Source organism: Vanacampus margaritifer, chromosome 13 (genome assembly GCF_051991255.1).
Source record: "Vanacampus margaritifer isolate UIUO_Vmar chromosome 13, RoL_Vmar_1.0, whole genome shotgun sequence".
Taxonomy (NCBI): domain Eukaryota; kingdom Metazoa; phylum Chordata; class Actinopteri; order Syngnathiformes; family Syngnathidae; genus Vanacampus; species Vanacampus margaritifer.
In genome coordinates, this window is record NC_135444.1 from 6,186,330 (window position 1) to 6,210,308 (window position 23,979).

A 23,979-nucleotide genomic window follows, 5' to 3' on the forward strand; every position below is an offset into this window, starting at 1 on the left:
CTTCATATTGACCAAATTAGTCATGATGACAACGGGACTCACATCAATATTACAGGACCTGTAGCGCTTTCTCTCCCCCAAACAGTACTTTCCACCAATGGTTGGCCTTTAAACAAGCAGAGACAATCTGGCCAGTCACACATCTGAGTGCAATTTAACACTTTAAATGTCAACTCAGTGGTGGCTTCTCATCTCTATGCTGACTGCATTTTCAATCTCACAGTCATCAAAGACCATGAGGCCACATCTCTGGCCACAGATGCATTGTATAATTGAATGACACAAAATGAAATACAAGCATCTTTATAAATTATACCTGTATAGTACAGGTATAGTTTGAGACTCAATTGCTAGTTAACGACAAAGCTGACGTGTACCTCGGGCTGTCGCAATATCGCATAGAGGAGGAGACGCCACCTCCGCAGGTCCTGCTGCACTCTTCCCAAGGCGACCATAGGCCCCAACCTCCATCCACACCCTCTGGACGTGTCCCATATGCCACACAGATCCTCTTGTAGCACCACTGCAAGACATAACATTGTGCAAACGGCTCATATTCACAGGCGGAAATATAACCCTTTTATTGTTTAATATATATTCTTTACCCCTTTCTCAATGGTGTTGGTCTGACAGATGGTTCCTTCTGCAGCAGGAATGCTACTGGTGATGCATCGGTTGCTCTTGCTCATGCACCATAGCTCACTGCAGACCTCCTGCAGCAAGAGTTGTAAAGTTACTTAATAGAAACATTTCCGGTGTTATATAGTCTTCTTATTAAGTCTAATTTGATTAGGTGTCATAACAAGGATCATATAGACTAATTGGAATCAAACTCCAAAATCCAGGGCAGATTTTCTAGATATGAAATATGAGGCTGCAACCGAAAGAGGAAAAAAAAGTGCAGACAACAATACTCACTGCATATTTACATTGTCGGGACCTGACTCCATACTGGAAGCGGCACTGTTCGTCTGCGTCGTACGCCTGACCCGGGGCTGTAGTGGGGTACACAAACTCTTGCTTTGGGGGCACGTTGTTCAGACAGGATCCCATACCTGAGCTACAATACACCAAAAACACCAAAAAATATGTGAGCTTCTCAAACAGTAAAATTTAATATTTCTGGCAAAAAAAGCCAGTTGAATGAATAAGAATTGTATGTTTTATATGTCTGTAAGCATACTCTAGTTACTATAACAATGCATACTGTAATGTGCATAGTTTTCTGACCATAAAATGCTTAATAGATCTAGTGATTTTATCCACATATTTGTGGTGTTCTTGATATCTAAGAGGCTGACTCACTCCAAAAAGCTGGTGATGTAATCCCTGCTGCAGGCCGACCAGATGAACGGGTTCGTCTTCATGGTGATGTGGTCGGCCATCAGCTTGGCCGTCTCCTGGGTACGGGGCCCACACGCATTACCAATACCGTCATGGTTCATTCCAAACCTTAAGTTTTTGAAAAAAGCAATGATAGATAATGATAGCTCCCTATTTTATATGTACAGTAGTGGCTTTTATAAATGATTACTTTTGACATTTACATTTGAGGTTTGCAAAGCAACTGCAGATTCTGCTCCAAACCAAGCGTACTGAATAAAGTGAGTGAGGAAGAGCTGCGGTTCAAAATGCAGCACAATATGTTTTGATACTGTTTACTGCTGTAAGATGATCAGGGGGCTTTGTGCGTGTGTGTGTGTGTGTGTTAGGACCCATAATAACGTACGACTGCACTACCTAATACACAAGTAGCTAAAGGGAAGTCAAGTAAAATAAATTCTCAACAATAATATCTTCTATACCCCCCAACTGAAAATGGCATCACTGTTGCTCCCCTCAAGAAATGACCAATCATGGCTCACCTGTTTTCTGAGTTTGCAAGCAGAGCTGTGATTGGTCATTATCTGAGCCCCGAACAACTGCAATATCATTTTATATAATATTTACTTTAAAAAAGCCTAGAATTTTGTTTTTTAAGTAAATTTTACAAGGTGAGTTTTGAATACATTTGACCAATTTATTTATTATTATTTTTAATTCATTCAAGCATTGAGGAACGAACACAAGGTTTTTCAGCCACTCTACCAACTGAGCCATGCCACTCTTGCTGTTTGCCACTATACTGCATTGCTGGTGTGTCCAAAATGAGACCAAAAACGTGTCTCTTCCGCCTGACACCATCAATATACTAACACACAGCAGGAGTGGCTGTCTTCCACCCTGAATGTTGTGAATCCTTGAGTAGCTTTTTTTTTAAAATTTAAATAAATTGGTAAACTGTACTCAAAACTCTCCTTTTAAAATGTACTTAGAATTTCTGAGTGAAAAAACTTAACTAGCTTTTTTCAAGTAAATATGACTTCTTCTTTTTTTAAAGCCATCCCCTGTGATGGATAAAAATGGGTGGATTTTTGATACTGCTGCTTAATTCATATTTCACAAATGCAATATTAACCCGTGGGTGTCATTTTATTTTGAAACAGCCTGGTCAGAACCATCAAAAAGCCCAAGCAAATTTCTCACTTAAAAAATATAATAATGCTCGGTTAACTGGAGTCTATCCCAGCTGACTTAGGGGAAGGGGCAGGGTACACCCAGCTCTCATAGCCAGTCAATCACAAACAGTTGTAAATGCATTATGAAATGACAACCTCTCCAAAAACTTGTAGTGTTTGCATTTTAGCCCCATTTTATGTCTTTGTTTTTCTATCAGTATGCATGTGTGCGTTTTACTCACGTATGTCCAATTTCATGGGCAATAGTGAAAGCCGTTCCCAGGCCAATGTCCTCGTTGATGCTGCAGCTCCTCTCCGGCTCACACATTCCTCCAACAGGAGCAAGACCTGCACAGCAAAGACACACGGTCAAATACACACTCCTTGGAGAGTCGTCGTAATAAGTAACAAAACAACAGATCAGTCCAACAATTGTCCAAGTTATGCAACTGGGAGAGTTGAGACATGGAAATATGTTTCAATTACAGGCAGAAATATGACAACAGTCCACGTTTTAAACCAGCTTGTTGTTACCTAAAGTTTCACAGGGCTTGTTTTTTTGGATACAGATGTCATACCTATGGACAAGAAAGACACAAACAAGGTTGTTAATTGCTCCATACATTACATAATATACAGTGTATGCACAAAAGTACAGAAAAGTACAGATTTACCAACATGGATGCACTGATAGACTGTGATCGTTTTAAAAGAACTATAGCAAGAATTCAACAACAGGGACATGTAACTTTGAGCCTCAGCTTGATAAATAACACACATTGCAGAAATCCAATTTGATTTCTAATATCCGGCAACATGAGATGTCGTGCATTCTATTCAAAAGAATAGAAAAATATTTGTGCCAGCAGTGGTTGCGTTGTTTTGTGCAGCACATTCCGCAAGCAACAGCATCAGGTTTTTATCAGTTTAACATGCCATTGTCTCCTCTCCAGCAGAAACACTGACTGAAAAAAAAAACTGTGAAAGAAATAAACAAGAAATTGACATCATAGCAACACTGCTTTACTTGTAATCTTTTCTCCCCTTTCCCTTCTTTCTGGTCTGTTTAAAAATACCGTATGTTTCTAGGTAAAATTGCAAATAAGAAATATAAAGAGGGCCTTACTTACGTAAACATCAACTTCATAACCTGAGCAACAGCTCTGGGTGGTTCCACGCAATATTTAACAGTCATTTTATCACATTAAAGCAATGCTTAAAATTTAAAAGGACCCGTCATAATCAATTTTTCTACATAACATGACAAATGAGTCTGTGAAATGGTTTCAAGGTGATATGCAGTGTATCATTTATATGCCTTTGAAAGGAAAAACGTGCAGAAATGAGCAGATTTGAATTTGACGGCGTTGTGAGAATCATAACTCATTATTCAAGTACGTGCCCACGTCTCGGTGGCTACATGCCCACTCAACTCAGCAGATTACTCACTGTGGTGCCACAAGGTCACGTGGTGTCACCATGTACATGGATTAAAAAAAAACGTATGTGTGTGTTTATATTAAGGCTGTGCACAAATCAGTGGTAACTCGAATTGAGATGCTGAATCAGAATTTTGAGATTCCAGTGAGCATGATGAATAACATATTGTCATGTGTATTAGTGTCACAGGAATGTTAAAATAGTAATGCATGTGAAGTAATACGTATGTGGGGAGTACACAGCATCATGTTTGCATGTGTATAGGAATAAACACGAGATTATAATGCTAATGGGCATTGTATTAAACTCTTAAGCAAGCAGTCAATATAGTGTAAAAGCCAATCTGAAGTTTATCAACGCTTTTGTCTTGACTTTGCTGTTGGCCTATGACAATGTCCTAGCACGAAGGGAGTTTTCAAACTTTGACGTTGGAGCGGAGAGATTAACCCTCTCAGGTTATTTTAGCACTAGCTTTCTGGCATAACAGAACATTGATGGATTTAAAACCCTACCAAAAGTTCAAAAAGACAAAGTAAAAGAAGAAGACGTTATTTTAAACTAAAAAGAAAAACCTTTCTGTGGGTTGACGCGGTTGCTTTTGCAAACAGATTACACTCCAATATGTTTAAAAAAAAAAGGTGAATATATTAGGCTTGGTAAAGTTCTTTGGACAACTTATTGTATTGTGTATGAGTGCACTATTTATAATTGCACTCCATTATGATCAAATTGTAGTTTTCATTTTTTTGGACTATGACATGAGTTTCAGCAAAAGTGCAATAAATACCTCATTCAAGTTGATTCAGCATTTTCTGCTTAAACGGTAAACGAGTAGCGAATGCAGATTTTGGGTGCCAGTACGAGCCCTTGTAAATCATCGTTGAGTACTGGTATTTAAAAAAAAATAAAAAGAAGAAATCAGAGTATAGTGTCCTTTATGACGCAGCGGGGAATGGCTTTGCTTACGCTTCAGTCTCCCTCAGAGGATGGCGGGCCACGTGGTGGAAAAGCTTTCCTCCGGGGATCAATCCGTCGGTGAAATTGTAGCCACCTTTAGTGATCCCTGACACGGCTACGGCAGAGAGGCAGTCTGGTCCCCAAGGAAGAAAAATGTTCCACCACGAAGCAAGCAATATGAGGGGGCAAAGCAGCGTAAACCAATTGCCATTTCATTTTTTTAAATGCTGGTGCTTATCAATTATTCGGACAACCAAAGTGGGACTTACCAGTGTACTGTATGTGGCTATGTTGCTTAAAACATGTATTTGTAGAATGTGAAAGAAGGTTGACTTGATGGGCATCTTCAATGAAATGTGCCAAACAGCACAATTCTGACCCGGTGAATACCAACAGAGCCAACACAATGAAGAGAGGTGGCCACAAGACACATAGTGGGACCTAACCATTAAGAGGAAAGCGGTTTTCCATATCAAATTGAGATCAGTAGGGAGCCAATTGGAGCAAAGTTTACATTTTGAATGCTTTTAATATTAATGAGAAACCATTCAAGATCAGTATTTCTGACCAACAAAAATTGCCTGGAAAAGGACAGCCTGCTCGTTTCTGACCCAAATTATCTTGCAAATCTGATAAAAGGACATCAAATATTTTAAATAATAATTATGGCATGGCACTGTTAACGCTTCTAGCGTGTAATGTTATGCTTCTTCAAACTATCTTTTAATAGCATTTTTAATGATATTACACTATGCCTATATTTCAGCAAATAAAAACTTTTTACAGGCTAATAAATGAAAGGAATACATCTGTTTTTTATTCCTTCCATCATATAACCTATTGCCAGATATGCTGAGGCAAGCAGAGCAGACCCAGCTGTTGTCACTCGAGAATGGACAAGGCAGAGCCTGACTCTTCTCAGGAAGTTCCTCTTTTAAGAAACACTTGTTTGGAAAGACAAAATAATTTTAAGATCCAGAGTCATCCTCTTTCACGTCATGATGTTTTATTAAGTTTGTATTCCTGACCTGGTGATGAGTACGGCGGTGTCATGGTGAGCGATGCCATTGTCAGGGATAGCGTTTCCATAACTGCTCCGGTGCTGGATTGATTTCTGCCATTTGCAAAAGCTGTCTAAAGACTTGCTTGCATGGTGATTAATCTCTAATGTGGGCTGATGATGGAGACAGAGAGAAAAGAGAGGAAATATGCACTAAGGGAAAAATCCAACATCAATTGAACTCAATTTTGAATTATACTGTACTTTATCATGCCTCACACAACCTGTTTCACAGACATCAGACTGAAAAAGACGCATGTCAACAGAAATTCATAATGAAAGTCAGACTGAAACAATAACAGAAACATGATTATATGTCTCCTTTTCTGCTGGTGACAGACTGAACACAGGCTTCAAACATTCATTTTAATGTATTATCCTTGCCCAGGCGTGCCTGGTACTCAAGCCCAATTTCCACTAAGCAGTACGGAGCTAAACCTTATGGATCTGGCAGCTGCGTCAGCCTACATAATGAGTGTGACTACAAGTCAGGTGTTCATCCAATTCTTTCGAATTTTTGAAGCAAATTTACTGAAAATGCGCAAAAAGGACATACGACTTATGCCCATTTCCATCTGTTCTTCTTTTGCGAATATTGACAGGAGACTCCACCGCTGTAGGTGGCGGTATACACCATAGATATGTGATCCACCAGTAGAAAGAAGAAAAAAAAGACCAGGGAGCGACTGCACCGTGCGATTACGTCATATGAGTTTTCTTTGTTAATTCTAGATAAACCGTAGCGTTTCTTTGCTGTTTTCCATCTAAAAGTGCATTAATATTCCCTTCTTTAATTAATTCCAAAAAGATTTATGTTTTGTCGTCCCCCAAATATACCTTACTTTATCGTCCGACATTGCTGTAGGACTACAAATGTACGTGTGACGTAATATCTGGTCAAAATATGCGACGTGTATCCGATCTTGCCAGCGTTTATTTGTTTCCATTGACAAAATTCGCACCCCCTCTAAGCGTAAAAACTTTTTTGCTAATTCTGTGCCTTTTTCCCCCCGAATTTCTAGCGTTTCCATTTAATTTTAGTTTTGCATTTCTTGAAAATTCGAATAGAAATGGATGGATGGAAACCCAACTGTTCAGCACAATACATAATTCATTGGTGAGGAAAGCATTGTTACACAGTAAACAAATAACAATGGAGAACATCCAACAGTTTGTGTTTTCTCTTTTGTTGAGAAGAGAGGTGAAGAAAAGAATACTTGGCAGGATGAAGCAGGTGGAGGAAAGTATTGGTGTGATCTGTGACAGCAGAGCACCAGTTAATTTGAAAGGAAAGCTCTCTTGGACGGCCGTTTGGAGATTGAACTACAAAGCTAGCTGCATTGAGACAATCCAAGACTTGTAGTTAAGCATCCCGGTGTCATCACATCTGGCAGCAGAGGCCGCTGCGAGACCTCAACTTTCCATTTTATTGCTTTAAATCACTCTCTGCATCCAATCACACGCATGGATGCATGATAAGTGAGAGGGTCCGTTCTGGTTTAATGCGATTACATAGAGCAGAAGGAAAGGAGTATCCTCCTGACCACAGCTGGCTACAACTTGTAACCAAGGAATGCATGTGGTGACATAAAAATGGAATGGTCTCATCCCACAGTCCCTCTTCTCTGGGCACACTACGCTCCTGATTTGTCTTTCCAGGGGCAGAGCACTTTTTTCAGACTTGGAAACTAGTCGTAGAAGCTCTTACCAAAACTGCTTTCAATATCCTCCCAACCTCAATCCAACAATCCTTGGAGCAAGGATAACAGCACTAATGAGCCTAACATTTATTTCCGCAAGCCAAGTGGTGAGTTATGGAGCTAATTTTTAGGCTGTAGGTAAAGGATGAATCATTACTCTTTCCCTTTTGGGACAGCTTGAGGAAACCTCAAAGCCACATCGTAATGACAGTTTAATACATCTTCATCCATAGAACCACAAGCAGGTCAACATTAGACTGCATCCTGCAGCACTGTCTCGCCAGACACCCTCAATGGAAAGCCAATACACAATTTAGACACAACAGGAAAGGTTACAGTATGTACCTGGTCTTCCATGAGCAAGATGAGTCGTGTCACCACGATGTTGACTGCATTCCCCAGGCTAGAATCCTGGAACAGTTTGGCAACCTGACCTCCAGGGAAACAAGAAAAGACCAGTCTTAAAAAGCTTTTTCAACAGAATGAGGAAAGATGAACAGTTAGAAACACAGACATGTCAACATGTTCAAAATAAAACTGTGTCTCGCGTTAGTGATGGAGGGTAACTATGAAGTCCATTGAGAAACAAAAGAGCAAAAAAAAAAAAGCTCAGATTTCTAAACTCTACTGCAAATTTCAAGACTGCTCTGCATGTGATCATTACAAGTTGAAGTGCCAAGAAAGATGGAAAACCCCCAACAACTAGCACCCCAAGCTGTACTCATTACAGGCATCAACTGTAATTTGGTCCAAAGCACTAGAACGGCTTGTATAGAACCTGCTATTCAACAAAAAGCTATCAAACAACCATTCATTAGGTGCATTCCAAATGTGTGTGTATTGGTATACGTGAGGAAGTTGGTGCTGAGTGATTCCCAATGATACAAAATGGTGCAGCTGGACAAAATACAGTCTACAACCTCAAGCTGTTCAGCCCAGTTTTAGCTTACATTTGCTTTCGTCATATCCCTGACGTCGGGCCAAAACCTGGTACCTACAAAATCGCCACTTTTCAGGAGACCCCCAAAAACCCATGTTTGTATCATTGCATCATCAAAGAGAGCAACACTTTAGATTGGTCAATAATTAGTAAAAATGACACCAACACACGTGAACCGAACAATATATACATATATATAAATATATATATATTTTATTTTATTTTTTAAACACAAAATTTGGCATTTGTCTGAGGAGGTTTTGGCTCGACGCGAGCGATAACATCATCTGATGCAGACATGTTTTAACCCAACTCAGATACCCGCTTGATTAATACAGGTTTTTTTTATCATCTTAATTGTGTTCTCTGTACTTTTTAATATTCTATGATGGTTTCTTATTTTGTTCTTGTATTAACAGTATGTAAAGCACATTGAATTGTAGGGCTGTTTTCTTTAATAATCCTTTTAAAGCCTGATATTGATTAATAAAAGCATGAATCAATTATTTTAATATATCTTTTTCCCATGATTTCATAAGAAAATATAATTTTAAAGGCCAATTTTTGTATCTTAGTTTTCTTGAAATTTACTGTTCACATGAATTTAAGTATTTTCATACATTTATGAACGACCCGAATTATTGCATTTTAAGACAATTCAAAATCTTTTTATTTATATTTACAATTATTGGATTTGAATTATAAAAATATTTTCATCTCATCCTTACTTATGTTTGTGAAACACGTGCTACTTTCATTAATAAACTAAATCATTGAACCAGTTACTATAATTTGGAATTTAATGTTTGTGGAGTTTTGATCATGTCCTTGATATTTAAGAAGAATGTTCCATAATTAATCGATATTAGATTGAAGTGAAGTGAATCAAATTGAATCAGAAAAAAATCTAAATAAAATCGGACTGAACTCTTGTGAATCAAAATCGAATCCATTGAGGAAATTATAATCGATAACCAGTCTTATTGGATTGCCATCGTGTATGAAATGGGCTGTATAAATAAACTTGCATTTCCTTGACAGGCCTAAATATGGAGTTGGTTTCTAACTTCTACTCTTCTGGGAAGACTTTCTACAAGATGTTTGCGCCTCTGGGTATTTTTGTGCATTCATCCAGAAGGGCCTTTTTTATGTCAGTACCATTGATGTGGCCGAGGTCAGGGCTCTCAAGTGCTTACATAGCAAACCCATCGAATCATGCTGGAACAGAAAGGGTCTCCCCAAAAAGCTCTCATAGAGTCTACTTTTGTATATGTAGCATAGAACCACAACTGGCTACTATACAGGTAGTACAGTGCTGTGAAAAATATTTCCCCTTGTCTCAAATTCTTCCATTTTTGCACAGTTTCACCACTTTAATGTTTAAAAGCATGAAACAAATGTAAATATCAGACAAAGATAACCTAAATAAATGTAAAATGCTGTTTTAAATGGTGATTGAAATTATCTCATTCTTTCCCAGCCATTCTCACTGAAGCAACCCCCTTCGCTCCTGGCTGTTTTACAGGATTTTAACTGATTTTGCAAGGTCCACAGAATGTTCTGTTCTATTGCTATACAAAAAAACATGGAACCTACCAAAAGAAAGATTAGAGTCTCTTATTTTATCAGGAAAATTGTTTATATTTGCATCTGTTTCTGTTTTGCAGCAATTAGGATTCAAATGTAGCTAAATTTCATCATTATTCACAAACCCGTTGAAAACACTGTCAAAAAGAACTTGTTGCAACATGGCCCTGGTTGATCTCTTATACTCTGCTGCCACCTGCTGGCCATGTTTGTAATAACTACCATTTATTCAACCATTCTCTTCAGTTCAGAGGCTGCATCAAAGCCTTCTGTATGCTCTAGCATTAAAAAAAAAAACATTTAAAAAACATATAAATATGTTTTGGGAGTGAAAGACAAAGTATTAAAATTTTTTTTTTACGTTTTTAGTTTGATTGACTTAAAAAAATATTCAAAAGCTACCTGGAACTGTGTAACAAAGAACTTGTCCCCTAAACCTAATACCTGGTTTGTGTAAGTATGTTCATTATTTTCGCTCGTCTCCAGCTCCAAAATCCCATCTGCGCCCTTAAGTCATGCCACAGCATTTAAATTGGATTCAGATCTGGACTTTTTACTATGCAACTCCAAAACCTTTTTTTTTTTTTGAAGCCACACAGAAGTTGACTTGATGGTATGTTTTGGATTGTTGTTCTGCTGCAGAACCCAAGTGCACTTCAGCTTGAGGTCACAAACTGATGGACCAACATTCTTCTTCAGGAATTTCTGGCAAACTGCAGAATTCAAGGTCCCATCAATCATAGGAAGTCCTTAGCAGTCTATAGCAGCCCCCGACCATCAGACCAAAACTACTACCAGCACGCGCACCTTCCAAAAAGTTGAAACTTTCATCTCGTCAGTCCTTACAATATTCTCCTAAAAGTCTTGGGAATCATTCAAATGTTTTTTTCTTCTTTTCCACAAGATAAACCTTTATGGTCTTTGTGGTCAGCAGTGTTTTTTGCCTTGGAATCCTGCTATTAATGTCATTTTCGCCCAGGGTCTTTCTTATTGTTAAGTCATCATGAACACTCAACTTAACTTAGGCGAGGAAGGCCAGCAGTTTTTTGTTTGTTTGTTTTTTTACAAATTGTACTGGGTTAATTTGTGACCTCCTGGATGAGTTTTAGCTGTCCTGTTGGGGTAATTTCTATAGGTCGGCTGTTAACCACCGTTCTATGTTTTCTCCATTTGTGGATAATGGTTCTCACCGTGGTTCGATGCAGCCCTAAAGCTTTTTTTTTTTTTCGAAAAAGTCATGGCTTATTGATCCCCATCCCCAGAATTCTTTTAGACGCATCAATCATCAATAGGAATGACTTTGTAATGCTTTCCAGACTGATAGATGCCAATTCCTTTATTTCTCATTTGTTCCTGAATTTTGTTGGCTTCTGGCATTTTTTAACATAAAAACTTCATTTTGTCAAACAGGTTCTATTTAAGGCAGGGGTGTCCAAACTTTTTCATTTGAGGGCCACATACAGAAAATAAGAAGGACGCAAGGAGTCACATAATGTTATGAAGAGAAAATATGTTTAGTCCTATAAAAATTGTACCAAAATTTTATTTGGACGCAAGGGCCAAACAATGTTATGAAGAGAAATTGTGCTTAGTCCTAAAAATTGTACTAATAATTTATTTGTGCTTTTGCATATCTAGAAAAATGCTACAGTATATAAACCAATTTATTTGTAATAGTGGCATCTATTTTTTTTCGACACCCACCTTCTTACTTTGACCATCTCCCCCCAAAAATTTAAACTGTGTCAAATGCCATTTGTAGGATATTTCGCGGGCCGCTGAAAAGTGGATGGCGGGCCGTAAATGCCCCCCGGGCCGAAGTTTGGACACCACTGATTTAAGGGCTTTCTTGTGTAAATGGGTCAGGAGAAAATCAGGCTTGAGTATGGTGAAAAAATTGTGAAAATGAATTCAAATTTCAAAAAATATTTATAAATAAATACAAATTGATTAGCTACAGTTAATTCATGATAATTCATGACAGGTAGATTGGGGTAAGTGGACAGGTAAATTGATACTTTAACTTCAACTTCAAGTGTTTCTTGTGTGTAGTAAAACTTACAATATTCATGAGGGCCAGGATGTACTGCTCGATGTCCTTACGACCATGGTAGCCCACCATCATTTTATCCGCCACCACCAGCGTCTCCACATAGCGCTCCCAGCTCACCGAGCGCTTCAGTGGCAACTGGCCTCGGCCGACATGATGAGGAGGCGTCTTTAGCGTCCTCTGCCACCATGATGAGCTCTTCATAGACTTCTCATCTGAGGAACAGGATGCACATTTGAATAATAATACCACATATTCTCTCAACTAAGTCTGAAGAATGATGTCTGAAAAAAACTTTCCAAGAATAGTGGTTGCATAAAGGCTAAATTTGATGCTATTTTAACTTTTATTTGTCATAAAATGAATCATGTATTTACTCAGCGACGCCCTGTAACACAGACTCGGTCACAAGTGGGAACTCAGACACCACCACAGTGAACAATGCAGCTGGCCATGTGGTTTGACTCTGGACCTCACTGCTACTTCTAAAACAGGCCAGAATGGTTCCCATTCTTACCAATGACTCCACAAGATTGGCCCTTGTACTGATGGCGGAGCGATGAGCGCTTATATACCACATGGGGGCGCCCCTCAGCCTGGTCGCCACTCTCAGTTTTGGTTTGGTTAGCTGGTGAAATAAGGGGTTCAATCAGGTACTCTTCACCCCCAGCAACAATCACCCCCTGCTGCAGAGACATAAAGAAAACAAAAAACAATCACGCAATCAGATCAAAAATTATATGATTTGGTAAAATCTTACTGCTAAATTGTCACTGTGACACTGATGTGACACATAGTGAGTGACACACCCTCTTTCAAACCTGTTGAAACACGTGGGACAGACAGGAGGTGGATTCACTGTGAAAGGTTTAAAAAACAAAAAAAAAAGGAAAAAGTAAATTTTAGATATGACGTAACATTCATCCAACAGCTATATTAACAATAATGTTAATCCGACTGCTAACTAATGCTGGCTAATTTAGCCTATTAGCTCGTAGCTTGGAGCCTAACTAACTAGACTAAAATGTTGACAGTTTTTGTTGACTAAGGGTAAAAACTAAATTATAGTATGCCGTAACATTAATCAAACGGTTATAACGTTCCAACAATACTGCGAACTAATGCTGGCTAATGTAGCCTACTAGCTCGTAGCATGGGTTTTTCATCAAAAAGATGAGAGAAAATTTTATGTGAAATAATTTTAGATCTGAAATGTTTAACACTATCTGCTGACAAAAAAAAATAAATACAGGGGTAAAATGATTGTCCTGACTAAAACTAGACTAAAATGTTGACAGTTTTTGTTGACTAAGAGTAAAAAGTAAATTATAGTATGACGTAGCATTAATCCAACGGCTATAACGTTCCAACAATAATGTTAATCCGACTGCTAACTAATCCTGGCTAATTTAGCCTACTAGCTCGTAGCATGGAGCCATAGTAGCCACTGCAATTGTGTGTGAAGTTGTTTTTATCAAATAGATGAGGGAACATTTTATGTGAAATAGTTATAGATCCAAAATGTTCATCATTATCTGCTGACAAAAAAATTAAAATAAAATAAAATGCAGGGGTAAAATGATTGTCCTGAGTAAAACTAGACTAAAACATTGGCAGTTTTTGTTGACTTAAACTAGACGAATACGATTATGTTCTCTTAGACTAAAATAAAGACTAAAATGCTAGGTTTAAAGTCGACTGAATAAAAAAGGGATGAGGCTGACTATGATGAAAAAATAACAAGCGTGATTGAAACTGGACTAGACTAAGACTAAATTTTAAAATGTCTGATAAAATTAACGCTACACTATAGCATACTATTACTGTGTAGTCACAGTATCCATCATTGATACACTCTAATCGGGCTTCGTTGGAAAGCCCATAGAGCATGAATGAGACACATGTAACACATTCAGACCAAGCCATGTGAAAGCATGCATGAGAAGAGCGAGATGAACCCATCGCACACAGGGTGACAACACTTTAGATTCGGTTTAGATGTGCCCGCCAGCATCTCTGTTCCATCCACCGCGGCAGCTATCAAAGAGCATCTAATCCCATAATAAAGTTAGTGATGCTCCCATGGACATACCACCCGCTCGCTGGATGAATGTGTTCATGCTGGCCTGCCCAACAGTAATTAAGTGTGCGGTTTATTCACGCTTTGTGAACACATCTAATCCTCAACTGCACATGCAAGTGTTATTGCGGGGCCTGCTGTGTGTGGTGAGAGGATACACAGCTACGCTGAGATAGGACGGCAGGAAAATGCGCTTGGACAAGTAAAATGATCAGCGTCAGATTTCAAAACGTTCACACACCGCTGCTCTTTCAGCAAGTCCCTCTGTTGTGGTGCCCGGAGATGACTTCATGAGGCAGCTCAGATGGAAATAATAGTTTACAAAAGGATAAACAAAACTTTCAGAGGTTTGCTTGATTACATATTTAAGTCTTTTGTGAGCTGTCTTGACTTAATGAGCTCCTACATTTCCCAAATTTAAGAGATGCCTGTTCAGCAGTGTTAAGCAACTGGGTATTATGTATCTGCAATTTTCAAAGCCTTTGGATGCGTCCTTCTTGTGGTTTAGTGTTGGGACAAAGTATAAAGGGTTTCTACTTGTTCAGATGGCTCTGTTTTCTCCTGGTGTCTTCTGTACAACACTGTGAATGTCTCTTTCTGAGATTAGCATTAAAATATGCATGTCGTGAAGGCATACACTTTCAAATGTGATCAAGATAAACCAGAGGTGATATTTTATGGCTAACTAACATCAAAGTTTAAAGTTAATGCGGCCAATGCATTTTTTGCCCTGACGTCACCCTGAGCATTTAGTGTTGTTGTTTATTAAATTACTTATGAGCTACCATAGCTTTGGCTCATGACAGTTTTCAGCAAAACATAATTCTGAAGTGACGCCAAGTGGAAGGAAAAGATATAAACAGGAGACAGAGGGCTGTACTTTTATACCGCGTAAAAACGGGCGCATCTTGAGTTTCGTGCAATGGCAAGTTTACATTACACTTTTTGGAGAACTTGGCAAACGGCGCTGTCCCATGGTAAATGATGTTCCAACTGACCTTTTTTCAAGGGCCTTTTTTTATTTTTTTACACATACACGACAATTTGGTGACTGAAAGTGAACTAGACATTAGACCTGCTCTGAGCAGGTCTAAGTTTTGGCGCAGGTGTTGTAACGCGACTTTGGTGCATTTGATCAAAGTGCAGGCAGACCGATTCTGAGCTCCGTAGATGTGTGTGGAGGATGTCATCGTATTCCATTCATAAATATGACAACAGCATGCATTGAACCCTCTGAATCACTGTAGAAATCAATTACATGGACATTAGAAGGCGATCTCCAAGTGCGCACTTAACAACGGTGATCTGTGATCACCTTGGTCAACTTTACATCATCCAAGAGGTCTACTTGTACTTTGCAAGCTTCAATCTTCTGCATGGACTCCAGCATGTCCATTTCTGCTTCTGCAAGGTCCATGACTGTGTGTGGGCTTCCTCCGACATTTAAAAGCATGCATGCTGCTTTCAATAAAGACTCCAAAATTTTCTTAGATGTGAATGTGGATGGTTGTTTGTCAACATGTGTCATGTGATTTGATTATTTCGGTTATACCATCTCTGCCCCAAAGTCATCAGGCCCCAACTCACCTATGACCCTCAACAGGATAAGTAGTCTAATAAATGGATAGATGATGGCGACAGGTTGACTATAAAAAATTCAATTTCCATTCATTTATATGCTCAAAATGCATCTTAAATTCAAAGTCTAACTATTTTGTTTCTGTTTATGCATAAATGATTTGGCTTTTTAATCTTCAACCTCACTCTCTATATTGGTGATGTAAAAAAGTGGGAAGTTGCACTCTTACTAGGCCGTTACAGTTGCTAAGGGCCACTTTGCTGGAGTGTGGCTGGTCCTGGAGGTGTCCAACATAATGGCAGGGGAGAGAGTAAGGATGACTCCAGGCTAATCTGCCTCTTTTCCAGTACTCCACCCTAAACTGGCGGGATAACAGGCCTCCCTGCAACGTGAGGTTCAGCAGGAAGTTGTTGCGTGATGTAGATAGCTGGTAGTAGAGCTGAGAGATAGACAAAAGTTAGGGTTGAATGTAAGCAACATTTCATAGCTACGATACTACAAATTAAAAAACAATTATACAGAGGTGTCAATTGATGTTGTCTCTTCTGTGCTGCGTCTTCTTCTGCGGTACTGAGAGGCTTTTGTGTGCAGCGTCTCTCCATCAGGTCTTACTCGTACTGGAATTGCAATCTCATACTGACCAAGACTGGACAGGAAGGCAGCTATGGTAGGAGACAAAATAAGAGTACATTTTTTAAATAAGGTCACTAAGATATTAGATTCATCACACACTACTTTTAAAGGGCAAGTCAACCCAAACATGTTCCTTACAATAATATGATGTATGTGCCCCCACTAGTCTCTAAACATGGCATTCTGATTAATATTGCGTTTGTAGAATATGAGTTAAAACAGCAAAATCCACCTGTTTTCATCCATCTCAGGGCGGCCATTTTGCCACTTGCTGTCGACTGAAAATGACATCACCGTTGCTCGGGGCTTAGGTAACGACCAATCACGGCTCAACTTAAAAAAACAGGTGAGCTGTGATTGGTCTGTCCTAATTTGTACTAACGTCTGATGGAAGGGAATTACAGTCCAAAAACACAAAGCACTAAATAGTATTAGTTATAGAAACTTAAGTCTCACATCCAAAGTCTGGCCTCTGGAAAGTGGCAGCTAATACACATGGTTCAAGAATTTCTCATAAAAAAATAAATAAATATATATTTAAGTATTTCCTCTTCTCACAAAATATCAGACAGGTGTTATTACCTTAACACTAATGGCAATGAATGGGAAGGTGTTTATTAGTCTTCCATGGATGACAGACCTCACAAGAATAAATGCCACAAACTACAAAACGAACACAGAAACACGAAGGCAATGAAATCCACAATTAATCTAATTTAATTTAAAACAATTCAAAAAGATCCTCATGAAATACTACTAGAAGTCAAAAACAAAATGATTAAATAGGTAATAAGTGTGTCTGCGTTGCTTTTAGAGTTGCTTCAAGTCACGTAGCAATAAATTTGCAACAGATGTTGCAGTACAGTGTTTGGGTAATTTAACAGAACAACACCACCGTGTCTTAACCACATTCAACCAATTAGCAGGAGACATTTACATGCATGGTTAGACAGTGATGACAGCTCTCACGTTCATGTATTGATTGGTTGCACATGATTCTACAAGTATGCAGACACACCCCTTGACTTCATATCTTTGAGAAAAAAAAGTGTGACAGTAACATCTGTTTTCAACACTTTCTATGATGTTTTCTGGTGAAGCAGTGTTGCTTTAGCACTAACTTTTTCTGACTAAGAAACACCTTTATTATTTTTTTACAGCATTACATTCATTTTATATAATTTTATGTTTTAAACTGCAGATTGAATGTTTTCATACATCAAGATTCATGACAATGGAATTGTGTGCTAAATTTAGGCCATCTCATAAATGCTCCCAAACATCTATGAGCAGGGCATCACCCTGGTTTCTCTTATCAGCAGTGGAAGGAAATACTCTGAATGGAAAATGGTCCTCCCTCTACGCGGGGCATGAGGTCAACAGCCTCTCATACCAAAAGCCTCTTTTTGAAACAAAAGTCACAAGAGCAGTAATCTAGAGTGATATACTAGAAACACCAATAAATGCAGAGGGAGTTTCCTGTAGACTTTCACAGTGGTGGAGCAGTAGAGCTCTTAAGAGGAGCGGAACATTTGTAAAAATATAGCACTTATTTGAAAGGATGACGAGAGAATTACAGAAAATTGTTAATAATCATTATCTTATGAATATGTCATTTGTTACTGTATCTGTAATAAGAGTTGTTGTTTTTTCAAGTGGCCGTTTTGTGCATTTGTTAGTCTGAAACTGCTTTAGCACTGTCTATTTAAGTTGCAACAGTTTGAAAATGGTCCATTCTTGTTACAATAATGCCAACTGGGCACAGTCAGTGTAATTCCGTAGTGTGGATGGGAACTTGACTAACTTGTGCCGATATATCAAGGGTTTTAATTGGTCATATTGCATCATAATTAGGGATGGGCGAGTACCGATACCAGGTATTTGTATTGGGCTGATTATTTCAAGTATCAGTACTCGCGATGGTGGCCGATACCAGCTAGAAATGAGAAAAAATTGAAAATTTCCATTAATTTCACGCAATTTTAAGGCAAAATGCTAAATTGGGATATGAGGTCTTTATTTAAAATTCTATACCATTGTTTTAATTTGCATGAAATTGTATGTATCAAAAGTACTAGTGGTCTCGGTACTTGGTATCGGTGACTACTGAAGAGTGAAGTTATGGTATCAGTCTGGAAAAAAAAGTGGTATCAAACATCCCTGATCATAAGCTTATGTGAGTCAATGAAAAGCACTGAAGCAGACCCAATTTATGTGTATTTCTTTAGGCATCTAATATGTATTTAACTAAATTGTATTTATTTGTAATTAATTAAAAATATATAATATGTATTAAATGTATTTAATGTAACATTTATTTTCTTCAGTTTGATGAAATTTGAGATTTAGTGCAAACACTAAAACATTAATAAAAATAATACTTGGGTTCATTTTAGCCTTTTGTGTTCTTGTTCTGTTTGAATTGCTTTAACTTAGCTAACCGTGATACTATTTATATAATACATGTAATCCTAGAGTGGAAATTACATTGTTTGTGCTGTTCCAAATCAACTAAAGAGCAGTACAAATAAAGGTACCCAAACAGCCCAAAATTGCTGCAGGCTGTCTGAATAGCCATATTAATCCTCTCATGTACCTACATAAATACACAGACACTAACAAAATCAACCATACACCATTGGATCCATAAACATAGAAAAGACACTTTCAACAGCCTACCGGTACACTTTTTTTTCTCATAAATTTTCTGTTCCAAACGTTGAACTTGATTTGTACATTATTTCATTGTTGTCCCAGGATAAATAATTTAATATTCTTCTATTCTGATACTGTATATTATATTGAGAAATACTAAAATATGTGACATTGTCACCTCAAACAAAAACTTCCTGCAAAAGAAAACTTATATCATGCAGAATGGCACACGTTAAGCACAATTGGTCGTGATGGGGTCAGAGGTCATGTTTAGGAAATATACAGTTACATCCTTGTTCAGGATGGCGAGACATGTACACTCTTTGCCTTAGGGGGATTTGGGTAATTCTAGACTCAAGTGTGTGTGGGAGGGCGCTGAGAGACATAGATCTGTTAGGCGAAATGCGAAGTGGGCGGCAACGCGTCTGTTCTACAAATGTCAGATCTATAGGGGGGGGTCAGGAAATGCAGGGGAGGCGATGTGCATGAGCAACCAACCATTTGATGAAGCCCATGGGATTTGAACTTGTCAAGCATTTTGGCAAGATTCAAACCATAAAATAATCAAACATGTATGATGATATGTATAATATTTTGCTTGTACTGTATATATCTTATCAAGTGCCCTGCAATTGCAACATTTTTGCATCCAAGTTACTTTTTAAGCTTTATTTTAATATGACTGGACACTGATAGGTGAGCCTGGTAGACCTCGCTGGCAGAGTTCATGTTTGGGTTTACAGTTAGCTGCTAAGTCGTAACCGTCTCCTCTCACCTTGTGACTGTGCAAACTCATCTCTGCGACCACCTGCGACCTCTGCGGCACCCATGACGACAACGACAGTGCAGATCAGAGCAGTCCTCCATAGCGTTTCCATGGTTACTACAGTAGTAGCTATAGTAACAGAATTCAGTGCAGTGGTCCCCGGGCCTTGGTCCCAACATGTCTCCTGTCCTCTCTGGTGCCCCCTTGCCTAGCAGTGGGACAGCACGACGCTCTGATTGGCCATGGCTTCAGGAAATGCGCAGTCAGACATGGCAGCCTCTCTGGAGCGTCTCTCAGCCAGTAATGATGGATCCAGTAGGAGGCTTCAAGACGTAAACAGACCCTCGAGGAAACCAGTTCAGAGGCAAATACAGGAACAAACTCCTCGTCGCAGCCCTGTAAAAGGAAAGTTTAACTGCATGAGGGAAATTGGAGAACAGGATGGAACAAGGCAAATGTAGGCTTTCTGAGAAATAAAGCTGTTCTATAATACGTAAACCAGAGTGAAAAGGGTCACGGTCTTGAGCTCACCACTGAGTATTGCATGTCTCAAAGCTAATCAATCCTGGCTTTGGCAAAGGCTAAACACCCTATCTTTCACTCTGATGGTCAAAGACAACAGCAAGTTCAAACCTGAGGCCCCCCGTGCCTCACTCCTTAAGCTGCCTGCCCACCGGAAAGAGTTCAAACACAAAGAAAGCATTGATGCTGTAAAAAGCTGTGCTTAATGCCCAAACAGGGACTTAAGTAGGTATTATGTCAGAGATCTGGGGGTAAAATGAGCCAATTTGAGAGGAGCAGCAGGTTGCCATCACCGCTATGCTGGCTGGCCGTTCTGTTGGTTGCATGGCTGAGTGAGTTGCAGGCTGAATGCTTGACTGTGCGGCTTATAATTGGCTGACATTCTGGCAAGTCAACTGCTACCATACTAGAGTCCATGTGAGACTAGGAGGAAATGTTAAGGGCCGATAAGATAAACGTTACGATTCGTCAAGCTCAAGGCTAACTAGAATGGCATTCAGAAGAGTGCCGACCAAGATTATTGTAGTTATTGAAAACTAACAAGCTAACTACAACTATAACTGAAAAAACAGTTTCGTAAACGAAATAAAATAAAAATGAAGATGATTTTTTGAAACTACATTTTATTTGTAAAAAACTAACTACAAACAACTTTATTTACAGTGAAAATATCTTTTGTTTACATTTTTCTCAATTTATATCATACATGAACTTTCAAGTTAATTTTAAATGTATTTATTTTGGTATTGCTGTACAGCTGTACAGAAGAAGGAAGGAAAAATAATTGTTTGAGAATTGTTGTTTACTATTTAGTTTACTTTATTACGACACATATACTGAGCAACCTTTTTTTTATCTTTCACTTACCAAATACTTCACATTTTTAGATTTTTTTTTAAATAAACTAAACCTAATACTAAAACTAATAATACAAAAAAAAAAAAACGAAGCATTTTCAACAAAAAACAAAAACAAAAACATACAAACCACCTCTAAAAATCTTTAAAACTAACTGAATTTTAAAGGGACGCTGTGTAGAAATTTTTACTATCTAGTGGTGAACTAATAGAATGTAATGACCTAAATTCAAAGTGCAGGCCTTTTGAAGCCCACACACTACGGTGCCACAGAGAACCTACCACCAATTATTACGTTTGTTTCCTTCAGGTATCCATAGCGGAAAGATGCCGGTGAAACTTCTGTAAGGTGGGGCGCAACTTGTGTAATATAATTAGTAAATAATAGACCTACGATAATATAAACAAGTGTACGTTGATGCGATATAACTTTTTTTTTTAATATATATATTATTGAAATTAGTAGTTTTTTTTATTTTTTTTATTAATGAACATTGAAAAATAAAACATTTGGACACACTGTCTCTTTTAAAAAGATAACTATAATGAGAAATCCAAAACTATTTATAACCCTTGTGCAGACCTCTGCCAAGTTTGTACTGTTAACAAAAGTGAACAAATATTTGTGGAGCTCTGTGTTTCTTTGTGTTTCTTTGTTCATGTGTTGTCAATTAGCAGGATATTTGCTAGCACTCAGAAGATGGCATTTGTTACCAACAGACCGTTTCATTTAAAAAAATACATTTCTGAATCTCACAATTAATTTTTTTTATTAGTTCTTCCTTCACCAATATGTCATGCCTCTACAAAGTTTCAGTGTAAATTGTGCAGTCTTGCTACACCACACTGAGTACCAGATGCACTGCAATGGAAAAACTGTAACTGTTTTGAGGCTCAACATCCAAAGCTGGCTAATTTACTATTTTTTACTGAACCCCCCAAAAAAAAAACATGGTGCTCCGTGCAATTATCAAGGAAGACATGGTTTTCCAATAGAAGTCAATGAAAAGTAAAGTCGTCAGACACCAGAATGTCACCCATCAAACAGCTTTCAGATTTTCAAACACATTCCATGAAGCAAATGAATGAAAGCTCATACGGCACATGTTTTTAGAATGTGGGAGGAAACTAGCCTGGCAATAGCCAGATTGATTTGTGCTTCACTCGAGAGAGTTCTCCACAATATCAGTTAGGGACTGCTCCGCGTTGATTTGCTTGGGAAAGGCGGGGCATGCTGTACAACACTTCGAGCTGATTGGACAAAGCAGAATCGTGTGCATGTCTACCTAACTTTTGTTTCGACCAATTACAGCAAAGAATGAAAATGTTGTCACCGACATGCGACTGTTGTGGCTAGCTGATATTATGGCGTTGAGTTTATATTGCCGGTTTTGCAATGTTGATATGCGGATACAAGAGACTAATTTAGCGAGAAAAAAATGATTAATTGCAGCGTTAACGCATTTGTTCACCGGTGTCGCCATGTTTGGTTTGTTTCTTCCCACGGCTTTGGCGCTTCTTGTTTTCGTCACAGCTGCATATCCCGCCCCCAAATACAATGTTGCTCTGTGATTGGTCCGAACCACCAGTGGTTCGTATTGGTGGAAATCAATGGGAGCGGTACAAGATGGATTCTCTGGAGTTTGTGAACTCACAAATACCGCGAGAATACATCTTACGAGAGCAAGGTTAGGAGGAAACAGGAGTACCCGGAGAAAACCCACACAGGCACAAGGAGAACACGCAGACTCCACACAGGACATTTGAACTTAGGACCTTTCAACTGTCACCGTCGTCACCGTGCCGGCACATTACAATCAAGTTTACCTATTTTATTAGAATGGGATCCAGCCTATTTGCACAGCCTGTTCTTGTTATGATATTCTGACATACCAAACAGTTCACACTTGATGATGCTGGTGCTATCTGAGTGACATGCTACCCCGTTCATTCTGGAATTCACAGTGACTTTAAATATATGGCAAGGAGTTCAAGATGGAAAGCAGCCGTGCATAAATAAATGTCACAGAGGCGATTATAATGATGTATAGCTTAGAAGCTTTCAACTGCAGGATATGAACGGCCACAGAGCTGCACATTGAAACGTCGTTGCGCATGGATGCCAGAGACATAACCTCAATGTACAGTAAAGCTTTACCATCGTCAGCAGCAGCTTTGTCATCTGCGTACTATTATCCAAAAATGTCAACGTCTTAATCACCAGAAAATTACAGACAGCAGCACCATCAAAATAACCAATTATGCTGGATTTGAAATAAAGCACACTTATTTTACAAAAGCTCAATTTCAGACTAATTGCAACTCGACTAAGTCTATACGCCTAGGCTTTATTGTGGCGCACTTTGCCTTTTTTTTTCCACACTTTGAGTGCCATTGACGTGAATTGTCGGCCATGGGAAACCTAATAAGGAATGACGTAAATTGTTTTGTTTTGTTTTGTTTTGTTTTGTTTTTCAAATGGAATGGGCAGAGAAAATGCTTAAGCAGCTCTGGTTTGATCGTTATGCTGAGAAAGTTAAAAAGAAAAACGTTTAAATATGGCCAGCAGATGTCAGCATTGGGTCTTTTTTATGACTCAGTGAAATCAAAACGTATTCTACTGCTGATTAGTAAAAAATAAAAATAAAAAAGAAG

At 38.6% G+C, this 23,979-nt stretch overlaps 1 protein-coding gene across 1 annotated transcript in view; it reads right to left on the minus strand.

The window, feature by feature from the left end:
• The window catches only part of adamts10 (ADAM metallopeptidase with thrombospondin type 1 motif, 10), a 46,018-nt gene that overhangs the window by 16,207 nt on the left and 5,832 nt on the right, over positions 1–23,979 (minus strand). Inside the window, exons 2-15 of the mRNA XM_077585132.1 lie at positions 19,955–20,341; positions 16,411–16,553; positions 16,121–16,330; positions 12,750–12,918; positions 12,245–12,447; positions 8,001–8,084; positions 5,924–6,069; positions 3,033–3,076; positions 2,741–2,846; positions 1,306–1,452; positions 919–1,060; positions 606–713; positions 378–523; positions 43–106 (exon numbers count right to left, since the gene is read on the minus strand). Coding sequence (XP_077441258.1) covers positions 43–106; positions 378–523; positions 606–713; positions 919–1,060; positions 1,306–1,452; positions 2,741–2,846; positions 3,033–3,076; positions 5,924–6,069; positions 8,001–8,084; positions 12,245–12,447; positions 12,750–12,918; positions 16,121–16,330; positions 16,411–16,553; positions 19,955–20,057 — 1,815 coding nt within the window. The 5' untranslated portion in view covers positions 20,058–20,341. The remainder of the gene's footprint in view (positions 1–42; positions 107–377; positions 524–605; positions 714–918; positions 1,061–1,305; positions 1,453–2,740; positions 2,847–3,032; positions 3,077–5,923; positions 6,070–8,000; positions 8,085–12,244; positions 12,448–12,749; positions 12,919–16,120; positions 16,331–16,410; positions 16,554–19,954; positions 20,342–23,979) is intronic.